Genomic DNA, 27,952 nt, shown 5'->3' with positions numbered 1-27,952 from the left:
TGGGTCCCCTGAGCTTGTTTGGGTCCCCTGAGCTGGTTTGGGTCCCCTGAGCTGATTTGGGTCCCCTGAGCTGATTTAGTGTCCCCTGAGCTGATTTTGTGTCCCCTGCCCTGTCCCTCCCTTCCCACACCTGAGCAGCCCGTGCTGCTTTGCAGGGATCCTCTACAATCAGCATTATTCCTACCAGCCACTAATAATTTTATTACTCCTTATAACCTACTTAAAGCACAATTAGAAGGGGAAAAAAAATTAAACATACAAATTTCCAGCCAAAAGCACATTTTATTCCTGGGAAAACCAGGACTAAAAATGGAGCCACCCATCCACCACGGTGACCCTGACAGACACGGATGCTCCTGAGCTCCATGGATCTGCTCCTGGGTGTGCTCCTGGATGTGCCCCCTCACAGCACCACTCCCTGGGGCTCCAGCAGCAGGAATTCCTGTAGGGCGCTGGGCAGGGGCAGCAGGGGGATGAGGCAGTGGCACTTGTCCCCAAGGTGTGCCCGGATGGTGGCACGGCACAGGTGCTGCAGGCTCCGGGCCGTGCCCGCCAGCCCCAGCAGGGACTCGTAGAACGCCTGGTGCTGCTGCAGAGAGGGGACAACAGGGACAGTGCCACCCACATGGGCTCTGTCACCTGGGATCACAGCTCTCCTGGCTGCCAGAGGAGCTGGAGGTGTTTGGGGATGAAGGTCAGAGGGAAAGAGCCCAGGTGTGGGTGTGGGGAACGGGCACTGACACAGGGGTGAGGGACTCTGGAATTCTCCTGTGGAACTGGGACCTTGTGGACTGCAATTCTCCTATGGAATTGGGACCTTGTGGGCTGCAATTCTCCTGTGGAATTGGGACCTTGTGGGCTGCAATTCTCCTGTGGAATTGGGACCTCATGGACTGGAATTCTCCTGTGAACTGGGACCTTGTGGACTGCAAGTCTCCTGTGGAAGTGGGACCTTGTGGACTGCAATTATCCTATGGAATTGGGACCTTGTGGGCTGCAATTCTCCTGCACCTTGGGAGAAGCCAGTCTCAGGGAGGGTGCAGCAGCATCCCACAGAAAGCTGATGGAGAAGAGAGTCTGTCCCTGAGGGAACAGGGAAACAAAGCAGGATTGGGCTGTGCAGCCTCAGCCTTTCCTTAATTTGGGGGAAAAAAATCCTTTGTCCCATTCCTCAGAACACCTGAAGGCTTTGTTTGCATTCCAGCCATCCCTCACAGCCTGTGGGGCCAGGAGCCATCCCAAATCACCCCAGAGTGGGCTGCCTGTACCTGTTGCACATCCAAGGAAGAGCTTTTTCCAACCAAAATGAGGGATGTGGGCTCCTGCTGGGAAGTGCACTGGCTCCAGGCTCACTTCTGGAGGCTGAGAGTGAATTTTATGGCAGGCTGGGGCAGGGATGTGGGGTCTGAGGATGATGGAGGTGGAGGGATGCAAGCCTGGAGGGATCAGGCGTGTGGTGCTGCTCTAGGGAAAATTCCTTTTGTTTTTCCTCCATCCAAGTGAAGTCTGGGTGGGGGGGAAAAACCAGTCTGGGGGGAAAATAAACCCTTATTCTGTGGGGAAAATAAACCCTAATTCTTTGGGGAAAACCCCCTCCTTGGGTCTCAAACCAGCAGGGCTGCCTCACCTGGAACACCTCCTGTGGCACAGCCTCCCTCCACTCCTGGGACACCGGGATTTGGGAGTAGGAGTTGAAGAGGACCTCGATGACCTCTGGCACAGCTGCACAGGATTTCAGCACCTGTCCAGGGAAGATGGGAGGGCTCAGACAGAGAGGCAGGGCCAGAGGGGACAACACCCACCTGCTGCAGCCAGGGTTTGTCCCACCCCACCCCACTCCAGGCTGGGACAGCCCCCCCGTGTTGGGATGGGGCGGGTGTGGGGTTTCTCCTGGTGCCTTTTGGAGCAGTGGGAATTCCCACTCTGCTGAGGCATTTTTTCCTCTGGATGCAGCCCTTGCTCCTTATTTACATTTTTGGCTTGTGCCTGACAAGGCATGATAATATTTTCTTTATGGTTTGATGTAAAATCAATGGAACGCAGAGCCACGAGGCAGCTCGTGTGCCAAGCCTGTCTCTGATGTTCCCTAGAATTCCAGTGCACAAGGAAAAACCCCTCTGAGCCGTGCTGGCTCCATCCTGCCCTTCTGCTGGGCCTTCACTTTCATCACTGCCCAACTCCTGCCCAGAATGGGAAACTCTCCCAAATTCTCCCACCCTGCCACCTTCAGATGTCCCAAATCTCCCAACTGTCACTGTCAGATTTTATGAAAAATCCCTTTGCCAGGATTTCTTCTCCTGGGAAACTGGGAAGCTTCAGCTACTCCATGTTTTGCTCCTCTGGACTGCAATACTTACAGCACAATTAGAAGGGGGGAAAAAGATAAACCCATACAAATTTCCAGCCAAAAGCACATTTCAGTCCTAGGAAAACCAGGACTAAAAATGGAGCCATCCATCCACCATGGCGAGCGGTGACCCCGACAGACACAGATGCTCCTGTGCTCCATGGATTTGCTCCATGGAGCAAATGTGATTTGGAGAATTGTTTACCCAGCAGGTGAATTGCTTTAACTTAATGACCAATCTCAGTCCAGCTGTGTCAGGACTCTGGTCAGTCACGGGTTTTTTTATTATCCATTCTTGTCTAGCCTTCTGTCTATATTCTTTCTCTTTCTTTAGTGTAGTTTTAGTATATAATTTTCATATAATAATGTAATATAATATAATATAATATAATATAATATAATATAATATAATATAATATAATATAATATAATATAATATAATATAATATAATAATATATCAGCCTTGTGAGAACTTGGAGTCAATTCTTCTCTGTCACCTCATCCTGGGGACCCTCAACAACACCACAACAATTAACAACCACATCCAACCTCAACCCCCTGCATGCCAGGTGCTCTCTGGGCACCATTTTGGGGCCAGTACCTTGCTGAAGGCCTGGGGACAAATTTTCTGCGAGCCATTTTGGAGCCTGTACCTTGCTGAAGGCCATGGGCCAAATCCTATGAGAGCCATTTTGGGGCCTGTACCTTGATGAAGACCTGGGGCCAAATCTGCTGGGAGCCCTTTTGGGGCCTGTACCTTGCTGAAGGCCGAGGGCCAAATCTGCTGGGAGCCATTTTGGGGCCTGTATCTTGCTGAAGGCTGAGGGCCAAATCCTCTGGGCGCCATTTTGGGGCCTGTACTTTGATGAAGACCTGGGGCCAAATTTTCTGGGCGCCATTTTGGGGCAGGTACCTTGATGAAGGCCTGGGGCCAAATCCTCTGGGATCCGTGGTTGAGCAGCAGCTGCACGGTGAGGTGTGGCCGCAGCTCGGGGCGGGAGGCTGCAGCCTGCAGGGCCCAGCCCAGCGGGGACACACCGTCGTAGTCGATGGCGTTGGCGTCGGCGCCACGCTGCAGCAGCAGCCGCACCAGCTCGGCGTTGGCCGCCCCGCAGGCCCGGTGCAGGGGCCGTCTCCAGCTCTCGTCCCGCGCCTCCACGTCGGCGCCGTGGTTGAGCAGCAGCTGGAAAAGCTGAAGGGAATGGTCGTCCTGGGCCGGGGCCTGCCCACAGAGCACGCCCAGCGCCGTCTCCTGGCGCGCGTTGCGGGCGTCGACGCGGGCGCGGCGCTGCAGGTAGAGGCGGGCGTGGTGGCAGAGACGATGCCTGGCGGCCACGTGCAGGGCTGTGTCACCTCCCGCCTCGCTCGGCAGCTCCACGGCCGCCCCGTGCAGCAGCAGGAGCTTGGCACACCTGTGGGAAGGGGTTTGGGGTGGTCTGGGGTGAGACATGAGGGATGGTGGGGCAGGAGGTGGTGTGGGGTGAGGGGGGAAGTCATGCTGGAGCTGGGATTTTTGGGAGGGTGGTACTGTGCCCTGGTGCCCTCCACAGTGAGGGCAGCGGTAGTTTGAGTGGTATCGCCCTCTGCCCCTTGACCAGGGTCATGCATGGATGGTCATCCTTGACCATCCTGGACTGTCCTTTGCCTTGACCATCCTTGACCATCCTTGAATACCTTGACCATTCTCAACCATCCTTGACTGCCTTCAGCTATCCTTGACCACCCTGGCCGTCTTCAACCATCCTTGAGCACCTTGATCACCCTTGACCACCTGAGAGTCCTTGACCATCCTTGACTATGCTGACTGTCCCGGACTATCCTTGACTATCCTTGACCATTCCTGAACTCCTTGACCATCCTAAGCCCACTTGCTTAGATTGAAAATGGATTTTCCCTCCCCTTTGGAGGGACCCCACACCTGTGTTGTGCTCCTGCTCCAGAGGATTGTGTTTTCACAGGATCACAGAATATCCCAAGCTAGGAGGGACCCACAGGGATCACGGAGTCCAAGGGAGGAGCACCAACCTTTAATCCTCTCCTGCCTCTCTAATTTTCATTTTTCTTGCAGCTCAGGTGTCATTGGAGCCCTGGGGGAGGGTCTGGGCTGACACAGAAGCAGGATGAGGGGGAGAGAAGTCCCAGCCTGATCCTTCCAGCAGCAGGGATGGGGAAGAAGAGGAACCCCAGGGAGGAAGGACAGCACCAGGATATTGCTTGTTTTTCCTGGCCCAGGGGAATGCTAACATGTGTGGGGAAAATATCAATAATAAAATAATGAGATAATGCTAATAATGCTAACACTAATATCAATATACTTGACTTTTTGTGGACCTGCCTCATCACCTCCCCAAGGATTTGCTGGGAGGATTTTCACTGTCCTTGGCAGAGCAGAATCTATAAACACCTCCCTGAGCTGCTTTTCCTGTGCACCTCAAACCTGAGATACCAGGAAAAATCCCTTCAGGATCTTTCCCTGCACCTCCCAGGGGAGCCAGAGGCTCCACCACAGATGCTCTGCTTAGGCTGTGGTTGCCTGAGAGTGGATTTAGGTGGGGTTGTGCCATTCCCAAAATCCTCAGACCCCCACTTTCCAATTTCATTTTTTGCATGAGGATGCTGAATCCCTTTCTTCAGAGTGTTTTGTTTCCCTGAGGCTTTTTTGGGGCTTGCTGGCTGCTGTTGAGGGGATCACTCAAACACTTGGTCTCTTTTATTGGTCTTAGCCATCCTTGTCACCAGGGAATTTGTAGCCCTGATTATGATTATTCTCTGGGGACCTCTCCAGAGTAGCTTAATCTTGATGTCACAGGTTGCTCTGCACCCTAAAATAATGTATTCAGGGCAAACTAAAGGATGATCCTGCAAGGAAAAATGGGAAAAAAAAATATTGCTGACTTGGCTGCAAAAATGCAGCAGCCTAGCCTGTGAAAAAAATCCCCTTTTGTTCTGTTTTTTTTTTCTTTTTTGGGGGGTAGATCATGCTTAAAGCATTCCCAGGCAAGGAGGCAGCTGTACCTGGGCACAAACATTGCCCTGGTTTGGGTGAGAGTGCCCAGGATGATGATTTCCACCTGCACAGGCAGCACAGAGGGATTGTCCCTCAGCAGAGCCAGGGGCTGCACCCAGCCCAGAACCCTCACTGTGCCCTGGGCTTTTCCCTCACAGAGAACCCCACCCTTGCAGCTCAGCTCCTCTTCATCTCCTGCTGGACATCCCAAATATTCTCCTGTGGAAAGGCCATCCTTCCCAGGGGCTGCATCCCTGGAGGGATTTTCTTTTTGGTTTTCAAGTGCTGGAAGAAACCCAAGCTGCTTTATATTGGATTTTCCCCCTGGGTGCTCCTCCCTTGGCACAGAGGGAATGCTGGCAGGGAGTTATGAACAAGGGAAGATCTCTTCCAGTGAATGGAAAAGGTGGGAGCCTGGGAGGAGCCTTTGCCTCCTGTTTGGATACCTGGGCATCAGCAGGTTCTGGGGAGATGCTCTGGTTAAACTCTAAAATCTCTGTTGATGAATTCACGAGCTCCAACATTTCCCCAGCATTTCTGGCTTCCTGTATTTTCATTCACAGCCTGGTTGTTGCCACCAGATTGGACTAAAATCCCATTAAATAAGGCCCAGTAATGGTTGCTGCTTTTTCAAGGGCTCCTCTCCAGTTTTCTGGGAATACTGAAAGAGCATACTGAGTTCAGCTTTCTGTTTATCTCAGCAGAAATTCAGTGGCAAAACAGGTAAGTTTGTTTTCCATCCAGCCTGGCCCCTAATTTTGACTAATTTAAACTCCCTTCCAAGTCATTTGCAGGTAATGGGTGACATCCCCTTGCTGGACAAGTCACCTCTTAAGGTAAAGGGAATTTGGGGTGAGTGGTGCTGGTGCTCCACCTTCACCCTGCCCTGAGCTCCTGGATCAAATGGAATGGGAGAAAATTATTTGGGATTGATTTTTTAAATCTCTTCACCCATCAGAGAGCCAGGGCAGGATGTGCCCATCCTCCTTATGCCAGGATGGCTCCCACTGGCTGGGATGCAAACCACCCAAGCTGGGAAAGTGGGATTTGTTAGAAATGGGATGTGAAGAACAGCCAGCAGGAGGAGCAGGAGCTTGGGGCAGCGGAGGCTGCAGGGAAATTCCCAAAGTCCCAAAAACCCACTCAGGCCCCAGTTTCCTTAAGGAAAAACCTCCTGTTTGTTTTTCCCTCCCATCCCCAAGGTTTATCTGTGAAAGCCCTCATTTTGTCACGTCTCAGAGGGCAGGGCCAGCCCTGTGGCTGCTTCTGGGCTCTTCATTTCTCTGTCAGGACCCAGTCAGGAGCTGCTCTTGCCTAGCTTCCCAAAACAATGGCTCCAAATGCTCCCAGTGCTGTATTTAGCAAGGCTGAACAGAGCAGAGGATGAGGTTTAGCACTAGATGATGCTAAATGCTGGCTTTTCATATCCCTGAGCCTTTTTTCCCTTGCAGTGCTGCTCATTCCCACAGCCACAGGGGCAGAGTGCCCAGGATGGTGCTGGAACAGCTGGAGAGTGCCTGGACCCGGCCCCTCTGGGTCAGTCCCCATCTCCTGGCATTTGGGAGCCTTGTCTTGGCCTTTTCAGGCTCCTGCCTTCCTGCTCGGCTCCTGTTTCCTGCTCCTTCCTCCCATTCCCCCTGTCCATGGTGCTTGCTCCCCATCCCAGCGCTCCTGGAGCGGATCCCCTGAGCTCCTGCATGGACTCATCTCACCCTCCATCCCCCACCCCTCCCCTCTGGGGAGAACTCTGCCTCCAGCTCCCAGGGTGGGGGGAAGGCTCAGAGAAGGGAATTGCTCAGCTGGAAGCGGGGGTGACATCTCCTTGTCCCATCCCTTGGCTTCCCAGAGCTCTTCCCTTGCCGAGCTCTTTCCTTCCATGTGAGGCTGGAGAAGGGAAATTCCTCTCCAGGCAGGCTCTCCCTGGCCTCGAGGGGAGCCTGGGACATCCAGGGAGACCTGGAGGAGGGCTCTGCAGATGTTCAGCATCCCTCCCTGCCGTGATGGGAGGCAGGAGCTGTGTCCTGCATCCCTGCCAGGCCCACGCCTGCTCTCCCCTCCCCTCCCCGCCACCGAGGCTCTTCCTCTCCCCCTCAATTATTTTTATTTTTTTTTTTTCGGGGTGCCAATAAAGGCAGGCTCCTTTAATCATCCCCAGCTTTAAGAGGGAAAAGGGAGAGCGCCAGGGAGAGAGTGCAGTGAATTTAGAGACTCATCTTACCCCACCATGTTAATTATCTCGGCTGTAAAAAAGAGGTCAAGGAGAGGAACTCTACTAAATAGGCCGACGTTGGCATGAACAGCTCCTAAAGTGAAGAAGGTAAGACTGAACTTTACTGGAACTTTTTTTTTTCCATCTCTTCAAAAAGCTCCTAGATTAAAGCTCTGATATCCTTTTTGTTGAAATCTCATGGATTCTGAAGCTCAAATGGCTGGAAGGAAGCCCAGATAATTTTTTTTTATCCCAGTCACTGAGAGGCTCAAAGGTTTTAAGTCCTGCCCCCATGGTGAATTGCCGAGTATATGGGAATACAGAGGAACCTGGCACATAGGTGTTCTGGCCATTGTTATCAAGAGGGAGAAAAATAAAATAGCTCTCTATGTAGGTCAATGACCTGCTCTTTGTTGTCAGTAAAAAATTAAGGATGACCTAAAATCTACTACTCGATGAAAAAAATAATAAAATAAAAAAAAAGGAGGCGAGGTAAAGTAGTCTCCCCCTAATCAAAGAGGAAATGTTTGTGTTACCCAAAGCTTGACCTCCTCAGTCTCTAACTTTAGCAAAGTCTTTGCTATTGAAAAAGCAGTGGTCGAAACCTCAAACCCTGTCTGAAATGTCTATTAATTTTTGATCTTTCAAGGGAGTTGGCTCAGTTATTGTAGAAGCCCCCGTAGCGCCGGGCGCCGCAGTTAAGGGGCTCGCAGCATTTCCATTATAAAGCCCCAATATTCCAGGCCTTACAACTCAGCTGTTGCCACCTCAGGGCTATCTGATCCCCTTGGTGGCTGTGCTGCCATCCCCCTCTGCCTTCCAAGGCAATGGAACATGCAAATCAGTGAGAGCAGATCCGTTTTTAATGCATCTATATAAAACAGTTGTTTTTTTTCCCAGCTTGGAAGCAAAGACTTCTGTGGTCCAGGAGATCCTCTGCACGCCCTGGGGTGGTTTGGTGGCCCCAACTCTTCAGGAGAGGCAGCCTAAAATGAGGGAAGCACTGGGGTTTTAGGATGAGGTTGGAGGTGGAAAGGGCGCTCAGGTGAAGGAATTAAAGCCAGAGCTGCCTGCAGCACCTTCTCTCTCCCATCCCACTCCTTCCAGCCCTCACAGCACCAAGGATGTGCTGGATTCATCCCCAGATGTTTTTGGCTGAACCAGGAGTTGATTAATAGCTGGCTTTTGGACATTCTGCAGAGACTCTTATTGATGAGCAGGGATCAAACCTTTCCCTCTCTGGCTGCTTCTCTTCTCCAGAACTCTCTCCCTGTCCATGACAAGCTGGAACCTCGCTTTCACCACCTACTTCCAGGTAATCTTGCCTGCCTGGAGGGCAGAGGATGGAAGCCAGGCTGGCTTTCCAGCTCTTTATTTAAAAAAAAAAAAACCAAAAAAAAAACCAAAAAACAAAAAAACAAAAAACATCCTGATTCCATGTGTCTAGCTATCCAGGCACCTAAAGTCCTACAGAAACATATTTTTCTGTGTTTTTCCATATTTTTCCAGGCAATTTTAATGCTCATCTGTGTGCTGCTGATCCAGGGTGGGATGTGGGTGCACCTGGAGGAGCTCAGCCCTGCCTGTGAACCAAGGGGGATCCCTACATGGCTTGTGTGGGGTGAGGGGGTGGGAGCACTGCTCCACATCCCATAAACCCATCCTGAGCATCTCCTGGGATGTGCGCTGGGTCTGGGCTGCAGGACACACTGATTTTAGGGGAAATAGTCAGGAAAGAGGTGGAAGGAAAGGCTGAGGCTGGGCTGTCCATGGGGAGAAGACTTAGGCTCTGCAATGTGCCTGGCACTAAAATTGTTTTTGTCTCCGCTGTGGCAGTGGGGAGATGTGCGAGCATGTGGGAAGCTTTGCCGTGGATCATGGCATCTTTTTTGCTTCCCACAGGCAGAGCTCCTGGGCTGTGTGCACAGGGGATGCACAGCAAGGTTAACACGGAATGCCAGAACGGTTTGGGTTGGAAGGTTTGGGTGGAAGAGGTTTTACAGCAACTTCTGTGAGCCAGGGAGAAGCTCGAGAAGAAGATCCATGTTTGATAAGGGGACCCATGTTTGCCCCTGAAAGAATTTCCTACCAAGGTCGTTGACATAGAAACCAAGAAAGAAAGAAGGATAAATAAGAGAATAAATAAGAGAAACCTGCAACTGCCTATTCCAATAATTTTGGCATTCACATTCTCTGGAAAAATCCTTTCGCCCAGGATTTTTCTCCTGGGATTTTTCTCCTGGGAAGGTGAGAGGCCTCAGAGAAAAGGAAAACAATTCTTCTCTCATTTGCTTCTCCTGTGTTGTGCTCACATGTGGAATGTGTTTGGAGATTGTTTACCCACAGGTGATTGTTCCATTGGATTCTGCTGGGAGTTGTTTTGGCTCTTTGGCCAATCAGGGCCAAGGTGTGTCAGACTCTGGACAGAGTCAGGAGTTTTCATTGTTATCTTTTTAGCCTTCTGTAAATATCCTTTCTGTATTCTTTAGTATAGTTTAGTAAAGTATTTAATATAATATAGTATTATAAAATAATAAATTAGCCTTCTGAGAACATGGAGTCAGATCCATCATTCCTGCCTTCATCTGGGAACCCCACAAATACAATAAATAATCACTCTGTCTTTTCTAACCAATGAGTAAAGTGTAAACTTCTGAGCTTTGTAAGAATGTCTAAAAAGCATGCCTGCTAGAATAAAACCAGTTTGAAGCCATCTGGAAATGGAGTGTTGTGGCCGCATTTCTCTTCACAGAGAAAAGCAAGGCACAACTTCCCAAGGATATTTCTGGCATTCGCATTCTCTGAACCTCAGAGAAAGAAAAAACAATTCTTATCTCATTTACTGCTCCTCTTGTTGTCAGTAAAAAATTAAGGAGATTGTTCACAAGTGGAATGCACAGTGGAAGATTGTTTACCTGAAGGCAGTTGGGGATTGGACTCTGGTGTGAGTGTTTTGATTCATTGGCCAAGTGAATCCATGTGTGTGTGTCGGGACTGCTGGCTGACAGTCCCGAGATTCTGGGCAGTTGAGTCGAGTGCTTGGCAGATTCAGTTTAGATGCAATAAAATATAGTATAGAATACTATAGTAGAGAATAATATAGTGTAATGAAGTAATTAATTAGCCTTCTGATATCAGTGGAATCAGATGCATCATTTCTCCTCATCATCAGGGGTGCCTGCTTTAGTATAGAGTGTCTCCATCTGTCTCCATCTCAACTACAACAGAAGGGACCTCAAATCCAAACCCATCCCACTCCATGCCAGGGCAGGGACACCTCCCATTTATCCCAGCCCCATGCCAGCCCCAGCAGCGGGTGGGTGCCGTGCTTACCGCAGGGAATCCCGCGAGGTGCAGAGGTGCAGCGGGGCCGTGCCCCGCTCGCTGAGCAGGTTGGGCTGGGCCCTGTACTCCAGCAGCAGCTCCACGCAGTCGCTGTGCCCCCCCAGGCAGGCCTGGTGCAGGGGGGCCTCTCCCCCCGGGGCCAGGTTGGGGTCAGCCCCGCGGCGCAGGAGGTGCCGCAGGCAGTCGGGGTGGCCGTGGCGGGCGGCCAGGCACAGAGGGGAGCTCAGCTCCAGGCGCTCCTCCAGAGCCCACAGCCCTGCGAGACAAGGGAATGGCTGTGGCATTTGCACCTCTGAATGGGTGTGGCACTCACATCTCTCAATGGCTGTGGCACTCACAGCCCTGAATGGGTGTGGCGTTCACATTCTCTGATAAAATCCCTTTGCCCAGGGTTTTTCTCCTGGGAAGCTGAGGAGCCTCAGAGAAAAGGAAAACAATTCTTCTCTCATTTGCTTCTCCTGTGTTGTGCTCACATGTGGAATGTGTTTGGAGATTGTTTACCCACAGGTGATTGTTCCATTGGATTCTGCTGGGAGTTGTTTTGGCTCTTTGGCCAATCAGGGCCAAGCTGTGTCAGACTCTGGACAGAGTCAGGAGTTTTCATTGTTATCTTTTTAGCATTCTGTAAGTGTCCTTGCTTTATTCTTTAGTATAGCATAGCATTCTTTAATATAATATAGTATTATAAAATAATAAATTAGCCTTCTGAGAACATGGAGTCAGATCCATCATTCCTGCCTTCATCTGGGATATTTCCCAGCAAATACAATAAATGGGGCTCTGATTGCACCTGGTTCACTCCTGCCCCTGCATTCCCCTCCCCTTCCCTGCAGCCTGGTGGTGGAGGCAGCTCCTGACTCCTCTTTTCCCATTTTTCTCTGGCAGCTTTAGGGGCTGGTTGAGCTCAGTGGCTCTGGCTGCAGTTAGCAGGAAGGGAAACAAAACCTCCTCAGTGTGTGCTCATCCAGGAGTGGGATTCCAGCTGGAATCAGGTGGGCAAGCCACGCCCTGCTGGCCACCAGGGCTTGCAGCCCCATGTGCAAGTGGCTGGCAGGAGCTAAAAGGCAGCTCAGAATTCCCCAGGAAAGGAAAAGCTGACTTTGCTGGGAGTGAAGGCACCCAAGCCAGGTGGGAGGGTGATGGAGGGCTGGGTTTGGGATGTGCTGGGTTTGGAATGAGTCAAAGAGAGGAACTGGGTTTCCCAGCAGCTCCAGGACCTCCTGGACCATCTCCTGAGCACCTGGGGCCATGGGGAGCATCACCTCAGGGCATCTTATCCCTCCTGATAGGACCATGAGGAATCTGGGCTGTGAGCCCTCCTGAGAGCATTCCCAAAATACAGAATGCCTGATTCCAGCCTGAAGAAATCATGTGGATGCACTGATTTTACACTTCCACTGGGTTAGTAGGAGCAGAAGAGAATATTAAAAGTGGTGAACATTAGTGACCAGAACTGTGGGCTAACCAGAAACCTTGGGCACACTAATGGCACCAAGATGCACTGCACCTCTCCTGTTCAGGGTTAGTAAACACCCACTGACTTCATCTTCCTGGCCTGGCCTTCAAAGGAAAAGTACCTGAGAGTCCATAGGAGGCTTGGCTTTTCACCTGCCACTCCAGCTGGTTCTTACTGATCTCAAAGACCAGGTTGACATCTTGGTGGTACCTCTCAGTCAGGAGCTGCAGGCTCCTCAGGTCCCCTGTGACCAGGGCTGTGTAGAACCTGGCGATGGGAGCACGAGATCCCAAGGGATGCTCCGGGTCCAACTTGGAGGAAATCCTCAGCTTTACTGTCCCAGCTCCTGGTGCCTGGCTCATGCCAGTGCTTCCTGGTGTGCAGGTCCTGCCTGGGGGGGTGGCCAGGCTTTTATAGCCCATTGGTTCCATCCTCTTGGCTCATTGTCTACTTATAATCCAGTCCAGGCTCTGTTGTGGGGTATTTATATCTCCAGAGGGGTTGGAGCATGATGGACATGGGCTACAATGAGGGTCAGGTGGTCACTGGGCCAGGCTGCAGCAGCACGTCTTGGATTAAACTGCTGGATTTTTTGGAGGCTCCAACTTGAGACAGAAGTGTTTAGGCTGGGAGGGAAACAGTGCCTAAAGTTTAGGAAACAAAAAAAAAAAAAAAAAAGAAATTTAGTCAACTGCTGTCTGTCCATCCCCAATAACCTTATTTGTGTCCTCTGACCCAATAACCTTATTTGGGTCCTCTGAGCTCTGGGAGGATTTTATTTTCCCCCCTCCATTTTCGTTTTTTTCATGACGGTTCTCATACGAGATTCCAATCCTGTGGTTGCAATGTGGAAAAATCTGGGCTACGTGTTCCTGGCCCAGCCTGGAATGCTGGGATGGCCCTTGCAGCAAGGTACAAATGCTCCTGGGGCTTTGGCAGGGGAAGCTGCTCCCCAGACAGTGCCTTGTATAGGAGAGAGAAAGCTGCCCTGGATGCCAGCAGAGCATTCCCTGCTCCCACTTCCCCTTTCCCCAAGGTCACCGGAGAGATCCGCGCTGGGGACAAGAATAGAGACTGGCATCTCGTGACTGACTGGGAGCCTCTGGGTGACAAAGCCTCCCCTTCCCAGCCCTGCCACCCAGCTCTGTGGGGAATAAACCTGCTCAGAGCACATTTTGGGATGTTACACCAGAGCTGGAACTCCCTCTCTGTGGAGCCCACCTGAGGCTGGGAGAACATTTTGGGATCTTCCTGGGGATCCTGAGCATCCCTGAGCCAGCACCCCCTGTGCTGCCGGAGGCACCTGAGGGTCTCCTGTGTGTGTGTGTCCCCAGCATGGCTGTGGTGACACCCAGCTCTGGCCCTGCAGCCCCAGAAACTCCCTGGTGTGCCCGTGAGTGTCACAGACACATTTTATGGAAAATCCTTTCATTTGGATCTTTTCTCCTGAGAAGCTGGGAGGGCCTCAGAAACAAAATGTAAACAATGGTTATCTGCTGCTGTGGAATGCAACAGGTGGATCTGGGATTGGTCCATGTGAGTTGTTTGTAATTAATGGCCAATCACAGTCAGCTGGCTCAGACTCTCTGGTCAGTCACAAGATTTTATTACCATTCCATTCCTTTCTTTTCAAGCCTTCTGATGAAATCTTTTCTTCTATTCTTTTAGTAAGTTTTAATATATCATTTTCTTTTAATATAATATATATCATAAAATAATAAATCAGCCTTCAGAAACATGGAGTCAAGATTCTCATCTCTCCCCTCATCCTGGGACCCCTGGGAATGGGGTCTGCTGAGCTCAGGGGTTCCTGGTGAAGGACCCCCCTTAAGGGCCCTGCTCGTGGGAGCAGCACTGGGAGATAATTTGAGACCATCCTATGTGGTTTTTCCTTTTTCTCCTTCTTTTCCCCTTGGTCTCAAGGCTGGCATTCCCACCTGGCTGTGCCCATCCTCTGTGTTGGTTTGGAGCCTCCAAACCTCTCATTTTCCCTTCTGCTTTCACCACTGGTTGCTGTTTTGCTGCACCCAGCCTTTCAGTGCCCACTCCCCCTCTGCTATGGACTGAGCCACCTCCCCCAAGCACTGCCCTGGCATGAAAACCCCCCTGGGCTCCTTCAGCCAGCCCAGCAGAGGGTTTGGAGGTGCAGGGAGAAGCACAGCCAGGGATCCTTCACCCTGGGCTGGCATTCCCAGAGCTGCCCTGGCTCCTGTCCCTCTCCTCTCTCTGGTGACCCTGTCTCCTATTTCTGTGGTGACAATCCTGCCTCCCAGCCCAGGGATCACCTTCCCCGAGCAGGGATTGCCTCCCTGGGTAAATTTAGCAGGGAGGGCAGACCTCGTGGGCTCTAATTCCCCGTGACCCCTCTCAATCTGCATCTATTTGCATATAAACACTTGAGTGCCGGGCCAGGGTTAAAAACAGCCTGGGACAGCAGGGGTGGGGAGAAAAGGGACCCTTGGCACACAAACTCCGGGTCTGGGCTCCTGCCAGCCCAGCCAAGTGCTGTGAGATGTGGAGAGTGCTGTGGGGATGCTGCTGGGTTTGGGGGAAATGTGGCTGCACAAGGTGGGATTCACTGCAGAGAGGAGCCAGGAGAGCTGGGGGACAGCCTGGGGCTGGCCAGGAGCATGGGGAGAACCCCCTGGTGGGGTGTAGGAGGGAATCAAGGGTGTTTCAACAGCTTGTAGAGCACTTGTTGCCTTCAGGCAGCGAGTTTGGGTGCTGGAGGAAACCCCACAGCCTCCCCTGTGTCACTGCTGTGTGCCTGGGGCACATCCCCTGCCAGCACAGCCCTGAGGATCTGAGCGCCTGACCCTGCCAAAATCAAGCCTGGGATCATCCTGCTGTGTTCTTACTTCAGCAGTGTGAAAAATGTGTATTTTATGATTGGCTTTTTGCAAATAGTAAAATGAAAATTATATGTATTATGTTAGAAAGTTATGTTGTATTAATTTCCTTAAGTAGAGTGTTTGGGTTATAACATAAGGTTAAAATAGAAACTATGCTATGTAGGATACTTTGTTTTTCTAAAGAAAGGGCTCACAGCCAGATAGCAGCCACAGGATACCTGAATCTTTCAGAGAGAGAGAATTTATTGCCCCATTATCAGAAGAAATGAACTTCTTCCCACCTTGCTTAGCCCTGAAGATGCTGTCAGGATTCAGAGGAAGAAGCTGACACTGCCCAGACAGAATCCTGTGTTTGAATGGAATTTATGCACCATGGATGAGGTGTATGAATATGCAACAGGCTGTTGTTTTTAAGGGTTAATCCTCTGTTAACTTCGGGCTTATTTTGCCCAGAAAAGGTACCTGGACCATCCATAACTCTTTGTTTTTATTGTCTCATATTGTCCTAATCCAAATTGTCCCAATTTTTATTACTCTAATTATATTGCTATTTTTATAACCATTTTATTACTATTAAACTTTTAAAAATTTGAAAAAACAAGTGATTTTTCAGAAGCAGGGATGCCCCCTGCACACAGCAGAGCCCAAGAAGGTGAAGTGAGCCCCTGTAGCCTCCCCCTCATGGATCTCCAGCCCCTTCTCCCTGAACAAAACCTGCAGCATTTCCCTTCCCCACATCAAGGGGGTCTATTCATAACACCTTCCATTGCCTGCTCCAGCTCCCCATTCCTGGGAAAACTCATTCCTGGCCCAAGCAGCAGGAGGGTTTGCAGAGAGCCTGTCCCCAGGTGTGCCCCCACATAGCTCAGCCCTCACTCTGGGGACACCTCAGCCCTGCTGGACCCAAACCCCACGAGGCTCTGGTAAAACACCCAGATAGCTCCTGGCACCACCACCCCGATTTACAGCTGCCCCTTGGCAGCAGGCATGGCATTGTTATCATCATCATTGTTTTGTTATCATCATCATTGTTATCACTATTATTATTATTGCAGGGAAGTTTCCAGCGTGGTGCAGCACTGCCTCCTGCACAGGGGCTGATTTAAACCTTGCATGCCCTCCCAGCCCCCCCAAACAGCTCAGACGGGGTCCCTGTGATGGCAGGGTCCCCCCAGCACCCCGTGGCTGTGGGATGAGGGGTGGCAATGCCCCCACTGCCCCACACCTACCTTGGGGCCATGGGAAGGGGGCTCTGCTGGCTGCTGCTCACTCATCCCCCCTGGATCTCCATCCCTGCCCGGGCACAGCGAGGTGGGAGCTCCAATGGCAGCCAGGTGCCACCTTGCCAAGGGCCACCCTGTGCCCAGCACGTCCCCACGTTTATATTTGCAGCTCTCCCTGTGACAGCACTGCCCAGCTATGTGGCTGTGCTGGGGCTGGCCCTGCCAACACACATGTCCCTGTGCCTGGGGAGGGGGTCATGCTTTTAACCCCCCCCTAAAACACTTCTGCAGATGCTGCTGCTGCTGCTCAGCTCCTCTTTAGGAGCTGCTGCCTGGTGAAATATAAACTTGTCCCGAGGCTGCATTGATTTTGTGCAGTTTTTATTGGAAATTAGATGATATTTAAGCATTTCCCTTTAACAGCTCTATATAACATGGAAAGGTCTTGTGCTACAGTTGCTTTATAGTGGCTCATCTTTGTCAAATGTAAATAATTCAATAAACCCCTCTCCAAACTCTTTCCAATTATAACTGCACGATTTTCCTTTTTTTTTTTTTTTTCCTTTTCCCCATCAATTACAGGAATAATAATAAAAATTTGCTCTCAGCTTAAGTAAAAATGCAATTTCTCCCCACCTCCCTGCCGAAGAGCTGTTAATTATCCCCTGGGAATTCAGTCCTGGGGCACATCCTCTCTGCAAGGTGGAGCCCTCCCAGTTATTTACCCCCTGAGTTATGTGCTCATGGAATGTCACCCTGGGTGCCAGCCTGCAAAACCAGCTGGGCTGACCCTCATCACGTGTCCCCCACCCAGACTCAGGACAAGAGGCTCCTTATGGGGTCCAAAATGTGGGATTTCCTCCTGGGATGGGAGACACCGAATCTGTGATTTGTGTGGCACCCTCACCCCTCACGGACTGCCACCAAAAAGGGTTTTAGGGAGGATGACAGGGTGAGGACACAGCACTGGGCACTGCAGGACTCAGACCCCAGCTCTTTCCCCCCAGCTCGTGCAATCTGAAGCAGGTTCACCCCATTCCCAGCTGGAATTCTGTCAGAACCCAGGACATCCCTCTGGCCGCCCTGGAGGACTCCAGACCCTGGCAGGGGGCTCAGAGACCTTGGCACAGAGTCACAACCACCTGTGCCTTGGATTTAGCCCATGGGAACAATTACCAACTTTGTGTGGGGAGTTACAAACCACAAGAGTTTGAGTAGGATGACAGTGAATTTGTCACAGGGTGAAAAAGTAGAATTTTGGGGGTTTAGAATGGGGGTTCAGGAGGCAAGATGGAGAAATCTGGGTGTGTCCTGTCCTTCTTCTTCTCCTTCTTGTCCTCCATCTTCTGCTGTGATGTTGGCACTTCTGGATTGGTTTAGAGTAGAGACAGACTGTCTAACATAGGTGATAGGTATTGGAAAATTACTGTAAATAAAGTACACATAGTTTATGGTATAAAAAGCCAACACCACCCCAAGTGTGGTCAGTGTGTCATAGCCCAACCTGCTGGACAGATCTCAGCAGGTCAGAGAAAGAATTTTATAGATAAGAGAAAATAAACAACCTTGAGAATCAGAGCTGAGGAATCCTGACTTCTTCGAGTGTGGAGCTGGGAAAAAAAGGCTCTTTAACACCTCTTTAATCCCATTTCAGCAACACAAAACCCAAGAGAATTCCAGCACTGCCATGGCTGTGGGAGGTGCAAAGCCACCACGAGCTCCAACAAGCCCTTCCCTTGGCTTCATGTCACCCCTGAGCACAATTAGTGTTTGACACCTGGAAGTGCCAGGCAGCTGTGGGAGTTATTTATGGGCTGGAGGATGTGTTTCCCAAGCACACCCTCAACAGAAAGTTCCTGAGATAATTGCTTGCCCTCTGGGGTGCAGAAGAACAAACCCAGCCATCCATCCCACACCCATTTCTGGGGATTGATTTATCCCTTCCCACTGGACACACCACCAGAGCTGGGCCTGTCAGGGTTAATTAGTGGGGCCTTGGCCAGGTTCATCAGGGCTCCCACCTCTCCTTGGGGCTCCAGGAGGGAAGCACCTGGTTCCTGCTGGGCTCTGCCCCCATTCCCATCACCTGTGGGGCAAGGGCTGTAAATTACAGGTTGTGCTGTGCTGTGCAGAGCAGAGCAGCTGGTCCTGGGCTCATCTGTCACAGCAGGGACCTGCCAGCACATTGTCCCCACTGCCACCCCTGAGCTGACCCCACTCTGGCTATGGGGGGACAGGACTTTGGTGTGTCCCTGATGGCTGAAATGTGGTGTCACCAGCAGGGCAGTGACATCCCAGGGCTGGGGGATTGGAGGGAGCAGGGATGGGGTTGGAAACATCAAAGGGAACAGTGGAAAAAGGGTCAGCACCTGCTTTAGGGTCAGAAATGACCCAGTGAGGATGGGGCAGGCTTTGGGGCTGTGTGTATCCCAAACCACCCCGAGGGAGAGGAGGGGCTGCTCCCCTCGGGGCTGATGTGGGGCTTCCATTCCAAGCCCACCAAACCCCCAAATTCCAGGCGGGCCTGATGCCTGGTAGCACCACACAGAATCCCAGAATAATGAGGTTGAAAGAGACCTCTAAAGACAATCGAGTCCAACCCATGCCCTGTTTCTCCCTGCCCAGCACCCCCTCCCTCCCTGAGAAGCTTTCTGGGAGGCAGTGCTGGCATTTGGGATGGAGATGTGAGTAATTAGGACTAATTACGAGTGTCACTTCCCAGACTTTGTGCTGAGAGGTGCCAATGGCTCGTTTGCACCATTCCCATCTCCTGCTAATCCCCCAGCCCTTTCACTGCTCCAGTTATTCCTAAAGAGAGCCCAGGGTTGTACCCAGGCCTTGACCTCTCCTCAAACCCTCACTGGGGCTTAGAGCCCACCATGCCCAGGCCAGTCCTATCAGTGATGACTTCCCTCACTGTCCAAACAGAATTTCTTGGTGGATTTTTTCATCATTTCACCCCATTCTCTTTTCCCTCTGGTTTTCTTTTGGTCTTTTTTTTTTTTTTTTTTTTTTGGCTTTCTGTTTTGTGTTTGGTTGTTTCTGTTTTGGTTTTTTTTTTTTTTTTTAGTTCATTTTTGGTTTTTTGTGTTGTTATTTTTTGGTGTTGTTTTTTTTTTTTGTTTTTGTTTGGGTTTTTTTTTGTGTGTGTGTGTTTTTTCATTCCTGGAGTTTGAACTTGAGTAATTTTGACTCAAAAAGCCAAAATCCCCCTCAGTGGGTGGTCAGGCATGGTGGCTTCTCCTTGCTCCCCAGAATTCCACAAACAATGCTGTGCCTGGGGTGGGAATGTGGGAATGTCAGGTGATTTGGGTTTCCCATTTGCTCGTGATCCACTGAGCCATTCCATAAAATGGAATGGTGGCTCAGGGCAGGACCTGCTTTAGAGTCCTGGCTGTGTCAGAAAAGACCTGTGAGGTTTTGGGACCAGGTGTGCCCACACCAGTGACCTTCCAACCCACCCTGAGGGAGAGGATAAAAGGTTTGGAGCTGCCCTCCTGTCACTGTCATATTTTCTGGAAAAATCCTCTTTGCCCAGGATTTCTTCTCCTGGGTAGCTGAGATGCCCCAGAGAAAAGGAAAACAACAATTTTCTGATTTGCTTCTCCTCTGTTTTGCTGCTTGGGAATGTGGTCGGAGATTGTTTATCCAACAGGTGAATGTTTCATTGGTTTCATGTGAATTGTTTTGATTTAATGACCAATCTCCATCCAGCTGTGTCAGGACTCTGGAGAAAGTCACGAGTTTTTCATTATTATCTTTTAGCCTTCTGTCTGCATCCTTTCTGTATTCTTTAGTATAGTTTAGTATAGCATTCTTTAATATAATATCATAAAATAATAAATCAGCCTCCTAAGAACATGGAGTCAGATTCATCATTCCTCCCTTCCACAGGGGCCTCAGGAAACCCCACACCCTCCTGGGAAGGGAACAGCTTTATTTTGGGCTTCTCTCCCCCTTTGCTTTAGTTGTGTCATTAATGATGACTTTCTTGCTAATTGGAGCAACTCGAAGCATCAAACTTGTCAGGAGAAGAGATTCCAACCTTAGGAAGCTGAGTGGGTTTGTTTGGGGATGCTCAGAGGAGGTTAGGGATGGGATAAGTAATTTTCCAGAGGACTGGGGAAAGCTGGAAAGAATTTGGGGTTGGCATTTCCTTCCTTTGGCTTCAAGGCTGTTGGGCAGGTTGGTGCAGAGCCTGGCAGTGCCCTGCCCCAGGGTGGCACCTGTTTTGGGGGGGTTTGGGGTGGGATGGGGTTCTCTCCATGCTGGCACATCCCCTGGGATTTTCCCTGCTGTGCCAAGAAAAGGGATTTCAGCCCAGGGCTGTGACAGCCCCACAGGCAGTGTCCAAACCCTAACAAGAGCCCCAAACGATTTGGGGATTTTATGCAGCTTGTTATCTTAGGTGTAGGGGTTTTTTGGTTTTTTTTTTTAAATTTGAAATCCCAGCACGAAATAATCCTCTTTTCTGGTCGGAATAGAAATGGCTTGATGCCACGAGGCAAAAAAAAAAAAAATTATAAAAAAAATAAAAGGCAGCTCTACCCAGTGCTGTGGTGATTTGCAAGGCTAGTGAGAGACTACAGAAGGTGTTTTCAAATAGACTCTGATATTTTCAGTACTTGAAGAGGGCCCGACTACATGACACCTTTTTTGAAGCCCTGATTTACAATGGCCCCAGGCTGAGTGCATTATAATTTGCTGCCAGAAGTTCCAAAGTCGCAGTACTTTCAATAATGAGGAGAGAAACCCTAATACCAGAAGACTTTTCCCTTTCTTTCTTTCTTTTTTTTTTTTTTTTTTTTTTTGGGGCATTGTGTTTAATGAAAAGCTAAAAATGTGCTAATTTGTAAGTCCTGTTGTGGTAGTGGCATCGGAGGCTTTTGAAATGCGTTACTGACTTGGGGAGTATTAAGGAAAAATGACATTTTGCTACTAGCAGAAAAGTCAATTATAATGTTTCCACACTTTAGAAAATTGCTGATGCAGGATGGGAGTTAATAGAACAGTCAGCTTCACTTTGTGTTACCGGATTTGGGGGGTTTTGCTGAGAAACCTTGGCTTGTTTTTAATTCCGCTGGCAGCTTCAATGCTGGGCTGCCACGGGTGCTGTGAGCCTGGGCTCAGGCAGGCTGGGATGTGTTCCCTGGTTGTTCCCACCTGGAGCTGCCAGCCTGGCCTGCAGAAGCAGGGAAATCAGCATCAATGAAGATTTAGTGCTTTGCAGTCCCTTTGATCCATCCCTGGTGGAGCAGGAGCTCTGAGCCTGCTGCACTCTGCAGAAGAGCCCTGAGCACTCATTTCAAACATTTACAGCCAGAAACAGGGGAAGGAGCTGTCCTTCCCCCCTGTGCTCTCAGTGCAGTCTTTCCCCCTCATCTCCTGGAGAAGAAAACAGCAGAAAACTTCTTGTGAGCTCCTGGGGGAAGGAGGGTGGCAGCTCTGTTAAAACAGAGTTTTAGTGCTACTGGTGAATCCCTGTTGTGGCGTTGTGAGGGTCCCCAGGATGAGGTGAGAGATGAGAACTTGACTCCAAGTTCTCAGGAGGTTGATTTATTATATTATGATATTATATTAAAATAAATTATATACTAAAGAAAGAGAGAGGAGATATCAGAAGGCTGGAAAGGAATGAATAATAAAAACCTGTGACTGACCAGAGAGTCTGACACAGCTGGACTGGGATTGGTCATTAATTAAAAACAATTCACATGGAACCAATCAAAGATGCACCTGTTGGTAAGTAACTTCTAGACTACATTCCAGGTAATCAGATCATTATTGTTTACATTTCTTTTCTGAGGCTTCTCATCTTCTCAGGAGAAAAATCTTGTCAAAGGGACTTTTCAGGAAATATTCTAGTAACAAAACCCCAGGGCTGTGGCTGTCAGGCAGGCAGGGGCAATCCCAATGATCCCATCTCTGGGCTGGCACTGGGGAGGAGAGGAGGCAGGGCAGCTCATGCTCATCTATTTCCAGCCCCTTCCATGGGCAGGGACACCTTCCACTATCCCAGGGTGTTCCAAGCCCCAGCCTGGCCTTGGACACTTCCAGGGATGGGGTAGCCACAGATTCTTTGGGAATTCCATTCCAGGGCCTCCCCACCCTCCCAGGGAACAATTCCTAATTCCCAATATCCCATCCATCCCTGCCCTCTGGCAGTGGGAGCCATTCCCTGTGTCCTGTCCTATTCCAGGCGTGGCCTTGGGGGCTGCTTTTAAAGCACATTAAAATCCACAGGGCAGGGAAATGCTAAGACTTTTTATTTCTCTTCTGCTCCCCCTTCCAGGTGTTCCAAAGAGGAGTTCCTGCTTGGTGTGGTTAAAATTCGAGGGTGGGGGAGTGAGCATGAAGACTTTTCTAAAAGTCATGTCATATGTGGTTCTCCTGAGTTTGCAGGAAGCAATTAAGGCAATTAATTTATTGGTAAATTATCTGATGATGAAGTACAAAATAACTGCAATGAAATGCTGACATTCACATTAATACCAAATTAGTTACTGTATTATGACTGTTCTTACAATGAATGCCCAGTAATTTAATAGTAATGGGACATTTAAATAATTAAGCTGATCATTCTCTAGATCACTTCCATATATAAATGAGCATGACAGCTTCTTCTCTCAGCTTTGCTGCTGCTGGATTGCTGCCACCTCCACACCAGCAGGCAGAGCAGCCTGGCCCCCTTTTTGCTGTCCCCCAGAGCTCCCCTTTTGTGGTATTTTCTGGGGTTTCTCGTGGCAGGAAGGAATGAATCTGACTCTATGTTCTTAGAGGGAATGATGTGATAGTATATTAATTTTATATAATAAAATACAATAAAAATTATTTTATGTTATTATTTTTATTTAATTATTTACATTATATTATTTACATTTTATAATTTTATTTTTATTTCATTATTCTATTTATTTTTATTTTTATTGCATTATTTAATTTCATTTAATTAATTTTATTATTTTAAAAAATTTACATTATTTATTTTTTAAATTTTATATTATTTATATATTTTATTAATTTTTAAATTTTATATTATATATTTATTTTATTTTTAAATTTTTTCTTTATTTTATTTATTATATTGCTATACTAAACTATACTAAAGAATAGAGAAAGGATACTTACAGAAGGCTTAACAAGATAATAATGAAAAACCTGCGACTTGCCAGAGTCCTGACACAGCTGGCTGGGATTGGTCATTAATTAATAACAATTTACATGATACCAAACAAACATTCACCTGTTGGATAAACAATCTCCAACCACATTCCAAAGCAGAAAACACAGGAGAAGCAAATCAGATAATTCTTGTTTTCATTTTTCTCTGAGGCATCTCAGCTTCCCAGAAGAAGGAATCCTGGTGAAGGGATTTTTCAGAAAATGTGATGGTGACAGAGGAGGGCAGAGCTTTTCTGCTTTATGGGATGGTTTGGGTTGAAGGGACCCTAAATCTCATCCAGTTCCATGCTGTGCCATGGGCAGGGACACCAGCCTGGCCTGGGACACCTCACCATCCCTTTGTCACCTCCTTCCTGCACCCCTGGCCTGTCTGTTGAACCAGCTGGGGCTTCTGGATCCTCACAGAGAGAAAGAAATGTAAGCAGCCACGAGGGCAAGCTACACCTAAAGGAGAAATGCCCTTTTTTATTTCTTGGTTTTATTTGGGTTTTTTTGTGCTTTGGTGGTTTTTTTTTGGGGGGGGGGGGGGGGGGGGGTTGGGGGGAGGTGGTTTTTTTTTTGTTTTGGGGTTTATTTTGGTGGAGTTTTTTTTGTTTGTTTGTTTATTGGTTTTTTTTTTTGTCGGGGTTTGGGGGGATTTTTTGGGATATATTGGTTTTTTTGTTTAGTTAGTTTTTGGTTTTTTGGTGGGGGTTTGGGGGGATTTTTTGGGGGGATATTGGTTTTTTTGTGCTTTGATGTTTTTTTTTGGGGGGTTGGGGGGAGGTGGTTTTTTTTTTGTTTCGGGGTTTTTTTGGTGGGTTTTTTTTTGTTTGTTTTTTTTGTTTTTTTTTTTTGTCGGGGTTTGGGGGGATTTTTTGGGATATATTGGTTTTTTTGTTTAGTTAGTTTTTGGATTTTTGGTGGGGGTTTGGGGGGATTTTTTGGGGGGATATTGGTTTTTTTGTTTGTTTGTTTTTTGTTTTTTAGTTTGGTTGGTTGGTTTTTGTTTGTTTTGTTTCGTTAGGTTTTTTTTTGTTTGTTTGTTTTTCCCCACAAACTGGTGCCTATTTGGCCAAACCTGGAGGTGTGTGGAAGTTCAGCACCCTCGCTGTGCCCTGGAGATGGATGCTGCCAGTCAGCTGCTCTTGCTCTGCTATTGAGATTGCAGTGAGGCTGCTGAAATATGAGTTAATGGGCTTGCTTACATCCTCCTGAAATGTGCTCCTTCCATCACCCCAGCCCTGCTGTCAGCCCTGGTGTGCAGAGGAGGGCTCTGCTGTCGGCAAGATTGAGGGCAGAATTACCCAAATTAGTTTCCCTGTGCATGAGAGCAAGGATGAGGGGGTTTGAAACACCAACCCTGTCAGCTCTTTGGAGCTTTTCTGCCCAAGGATGAAGTTAGAAGTGCCTTATTTGATCAGTCTGGGGTGTGCTGCTGAGTTTGGGCACCCACAAAGAAGAAGGGATGGGAAGCTGATGTTTGCAGCTGCACGTTGCCATGGATTGAAGCCAGGGGCTGGCAGTTCCTAGTGTGGGTTATCCCACATTATATCCCTCTTGTGGAGATTTCAGCAGCTGGATTACTGGGAGAAGGGCTGGTGTCCATCAGGAATGTCCTGAGGGGTGGCACAGGGGAGATAGAACAAGAATTCCCTGTTATTGCTTGGATCTCCTTAGTGGGGCTGGAGGTGCAGCCTCAAGGATGGAAGGGTGAAATCATGGGGAGCCCTGAACCAGACTGTAAAATACAGCTAGGAAGGGCCAGAGAAATCCCAAATTGGGGTGGCTCTATCCTGTGTGCTGGGATAGCCTAAAGGGAGAAAATTCCCTTTATTAACCAGACCCATCCAGGTCCCTCCACTGTGCACAGTGACACAAGTGCTTGAATCCTTTTCTGTGCAGTCTGTTACACCCAGGAATCCTCCCAGGCCCCTTTTCTCAGGCATTCCTGTTCCCAGGAGTGCCTTTTTCCCTTTGGTTCCCTCCTAGGAGCAGGAGGGGCTCAACACCATCCACTTCCCAGCAGCTTTTTCCAGCAGTGCTGCCCAGCTTGCACCTTCCAGGCTGCTGATGCAGGCACAGAGAGGTTCCTCAGCCCCCTGGGGATGGTGGGCTGGGTATTTCCAGGTACCTGTTGTCAAGTCCACACAGGAATTCTGTGATCAGAGGGAAAAACAGGTGTTTGTGGCTCTTACTTAGAGAAGATCTTGGTGAATGGGATCCTGTGCCTGACATGAAGGTGGTGCTGCCTCCATCAGTGTCCTGTAGGGTGTCCCAAAATTTTAGAGTGTCCTTATAAATCCTTTGCCCTCAAAACTGATTTGTAAGTAAACAAGGTGCATTAAACAACAAACACATTGCTGTTCATGCAAACAAGCTAATCAGGCATTACTTTCTATGGGAAAATAGAAAATTAAACCAGATTTTGGTGGCCATCCACCCAAATTACCAGCTGGCTGCTTGGCTTTTTTCTGCTGACACCCACAGATATGAATTTGTCTGTGCTAAGGCCTCAAAAGGTGCAAGTGCTGCTCCTCCTGCAGCTGTGTAAATATTCAGCTTGTGGTGGATTGCACCAAGTGCCTCCTAATCCATCCCAATTAAAAAGCAGTCTTTAGAGCTGTAATGGTTTTATTGAGGACTGTAATGCTTTAGACCCACAGATATATAAAGCAGTTAGTTTTATAAAGCATATAGGATATTAAAGTAATGAAAGACATTAAAGTGACATCAATTTTTAAGGAGAGTTACTTGCTGAAATAAATGAGTATGGCCTAAAAGTTGATGGCATGTTACAGGCCTGAGTAATGAACCCTTCTGCCCCCTAAAATCTCTTAGAATAAATAATGCTTGAGCAAGTCAGTGGTCATTAACTCTTTATCCTCTGAGAGCTACATGTTACATCTCATCTGATTTTTTTTTTTAAACTTTAAAAAAATTCATTCAGAGAGGAATTCTCTTCCCTGGAATACCTATAACATTAATTTGTCATGCCTTCACAGAGAAATAGAGTTGTGACTGGAATGGCCAGGTGAAAAACCGTTGAGGAAGTTACTTTTTCCCTTTCCCTTTTCCTTTCCCTTTCTTTTTCTTTCTTTTTCCTTTTCCTTCTTCATTTGTTTCCCGTGCTGCGTTCCACGCTTTCCCCAGTGGGGTCTTGGCATACCAGGCCTGGAGAACCAAAAAAGCATTTAATAAAATAAAATTAAAAAAAAAAAAAAAAAAAAAAAACAGGGCAAGTCAGACTACTTAAACATTTTACTGCTATAACAGAGCATTCCTTAAAAAACTCAAACCTCTTAAAATCCAGGCTGGCTGGTGGAGAAGCCAAAATGAAACCCTCAGATCTCTTGAGAACATTATTATCCCAAGAAGTGCAGCAATTGATTGAGCTGAGTCTCATTAGCAGCAATACTTAGCTGGGCCATTTGTGTTGCTATAGTTATGGAAATGTTAAATTCCATGATCAACCCCATTTCCAGAGAATATAGCTCTTGTCAGAGCTCCCTCTGCTCCAGACTTGGCAACAGACAAATCATCCCCTCCTCGTGCCTCTGCAAATCGATGCAGACAGCTTTGATTTCCATGAGGGAGCTCAGGAAGCCAAACAAACCCCCAGCATTAAGAACCTGTTTATTGCTTTCAGATGCCTGCTCACAGGCCTGTGACTTGTAAATGATGCTGCTGGAGCTGCTCTGCACACTTGCCCAGCTCCTGGTGTCAGGGAGGCAGCTCTAGGCTGTGTCAGAGTGATGGGAAGTGAAGGAAAAGGGGAGGCTTTGAAGTCAGCCCTGGGTGGGAATTACTCCTTCCTTACTCCTTCTTCCCTACAACAACCTCACTCAACAAAGTCCTGCCTAAACCAGAGATTCACATTGTGCCAGGCATTGATAACATTTCTTCCTGACCATGGGCTGCTAGTTAATGTCACATCTCTGCCCAGGTCATCTCCAAGCTCCCTCTCAACGTGGCATCCTGCAAATTCCATCTGCTCCAACCCAAATCCCTGAAGAGTTTGCCTTCTCCACTTGCCCAGTGTGTGTTACAGGAAGAGAAGCTGGGAGAAGAGGTATTGGAAGGGAATAGGGAAGGAAAACTCAGCATGTTCCTCTCCTGACCCCAGATGGTCCTTCCTGGTGCCACCTTTTCAAGATGGGGTCAAATTTCCAGCTGCCTGCTGGACACTGCAGTTCTGCTTTAATTATCTGAATTAGCTGAGCTTCTCTCCTCCAAAAACCCTGATGAAAACAGCCTCCAGCCTCCTGGGTGCCCATATCCAGGCAGGACATGGATGGTGGTGGGCAGGAACCCCGTGGCTGTCAGTGAAGTTGAATTTTGCTGCCTCAGT

General features: G+C 48.8%; 2 protein-coding genes across 5 annotated transcripts in view; both read right to left on the bottom strand.

The window, feature by feature from the left end:
- Positions 1 to 403: 403 nt before the first annotated feature.
- Positions 404 to 12,727, bottom strand: ASB18 (ankyrin repeat and SOCS box containing 18). The gene is made up of 5 exons (XM_054653121.2): positions 12,487 to 12,727; positions 10,898 to 11,165; positions 3,262 to 3,760; positions 1,628 to 1,741; positions 404 to 589 (listed from the first exon to the last, which is right to left on the bottom strand). Exons 1-5 carry the CDS (start codon positions 12,725 to 12,727, stop codon positions 404 to 406), a joined length of 1,308 nt encoding a protein of 435 aa, XP_054509096.2.
- Positions 12,728 to 26,217: 13,490 nt separating this feature from the next.
- DRC11 (dynein regulatory complex subunit 11) overlaps positions 26,218 to 27,952 on the bottom strand; it is a 106,899-nt gene continuing 105,164 nt past the window's right edge. For all 4 annotated transcript variants that reach the window (XM_077180965.1, XM_077180966.1, XM_077180967.1 and 1 more), the window contains one exon: positions 26,218 to 26,775. In XM_077180965.1, the coding sequence (XP_077037080.1) occupies positions 26,656 to 26,775 (120 nt within the window). In that variant the 3' untranslated portion in view covers positions 26,218 to 26,655. The remainder of the gene's footprint in view (positions 26,776 to 27,952) is intronic.

The sequence above is a fragment of the Agelaius phoeniceus genome, chromosome 7 (assembly GCF_051311805.1).
Source record: "Agelaius phoeniceus isolate bAgePho1 chromosome 7, bAgePho1.hap1, whole genome shotgun sequence".
In the NCBI taxonomy this organism is placed as follows: domain Eukaryota; kingdom Metazoa; phylum Chordata; class Aves; order Passeriformes; family Icteridae; genus Agelaius; species Agelaius phoeniceus.
Note: the sequence above shows the minus strand (reverse complement) of the source record. Positions and strands in the feature narration are given on the sequence as shown.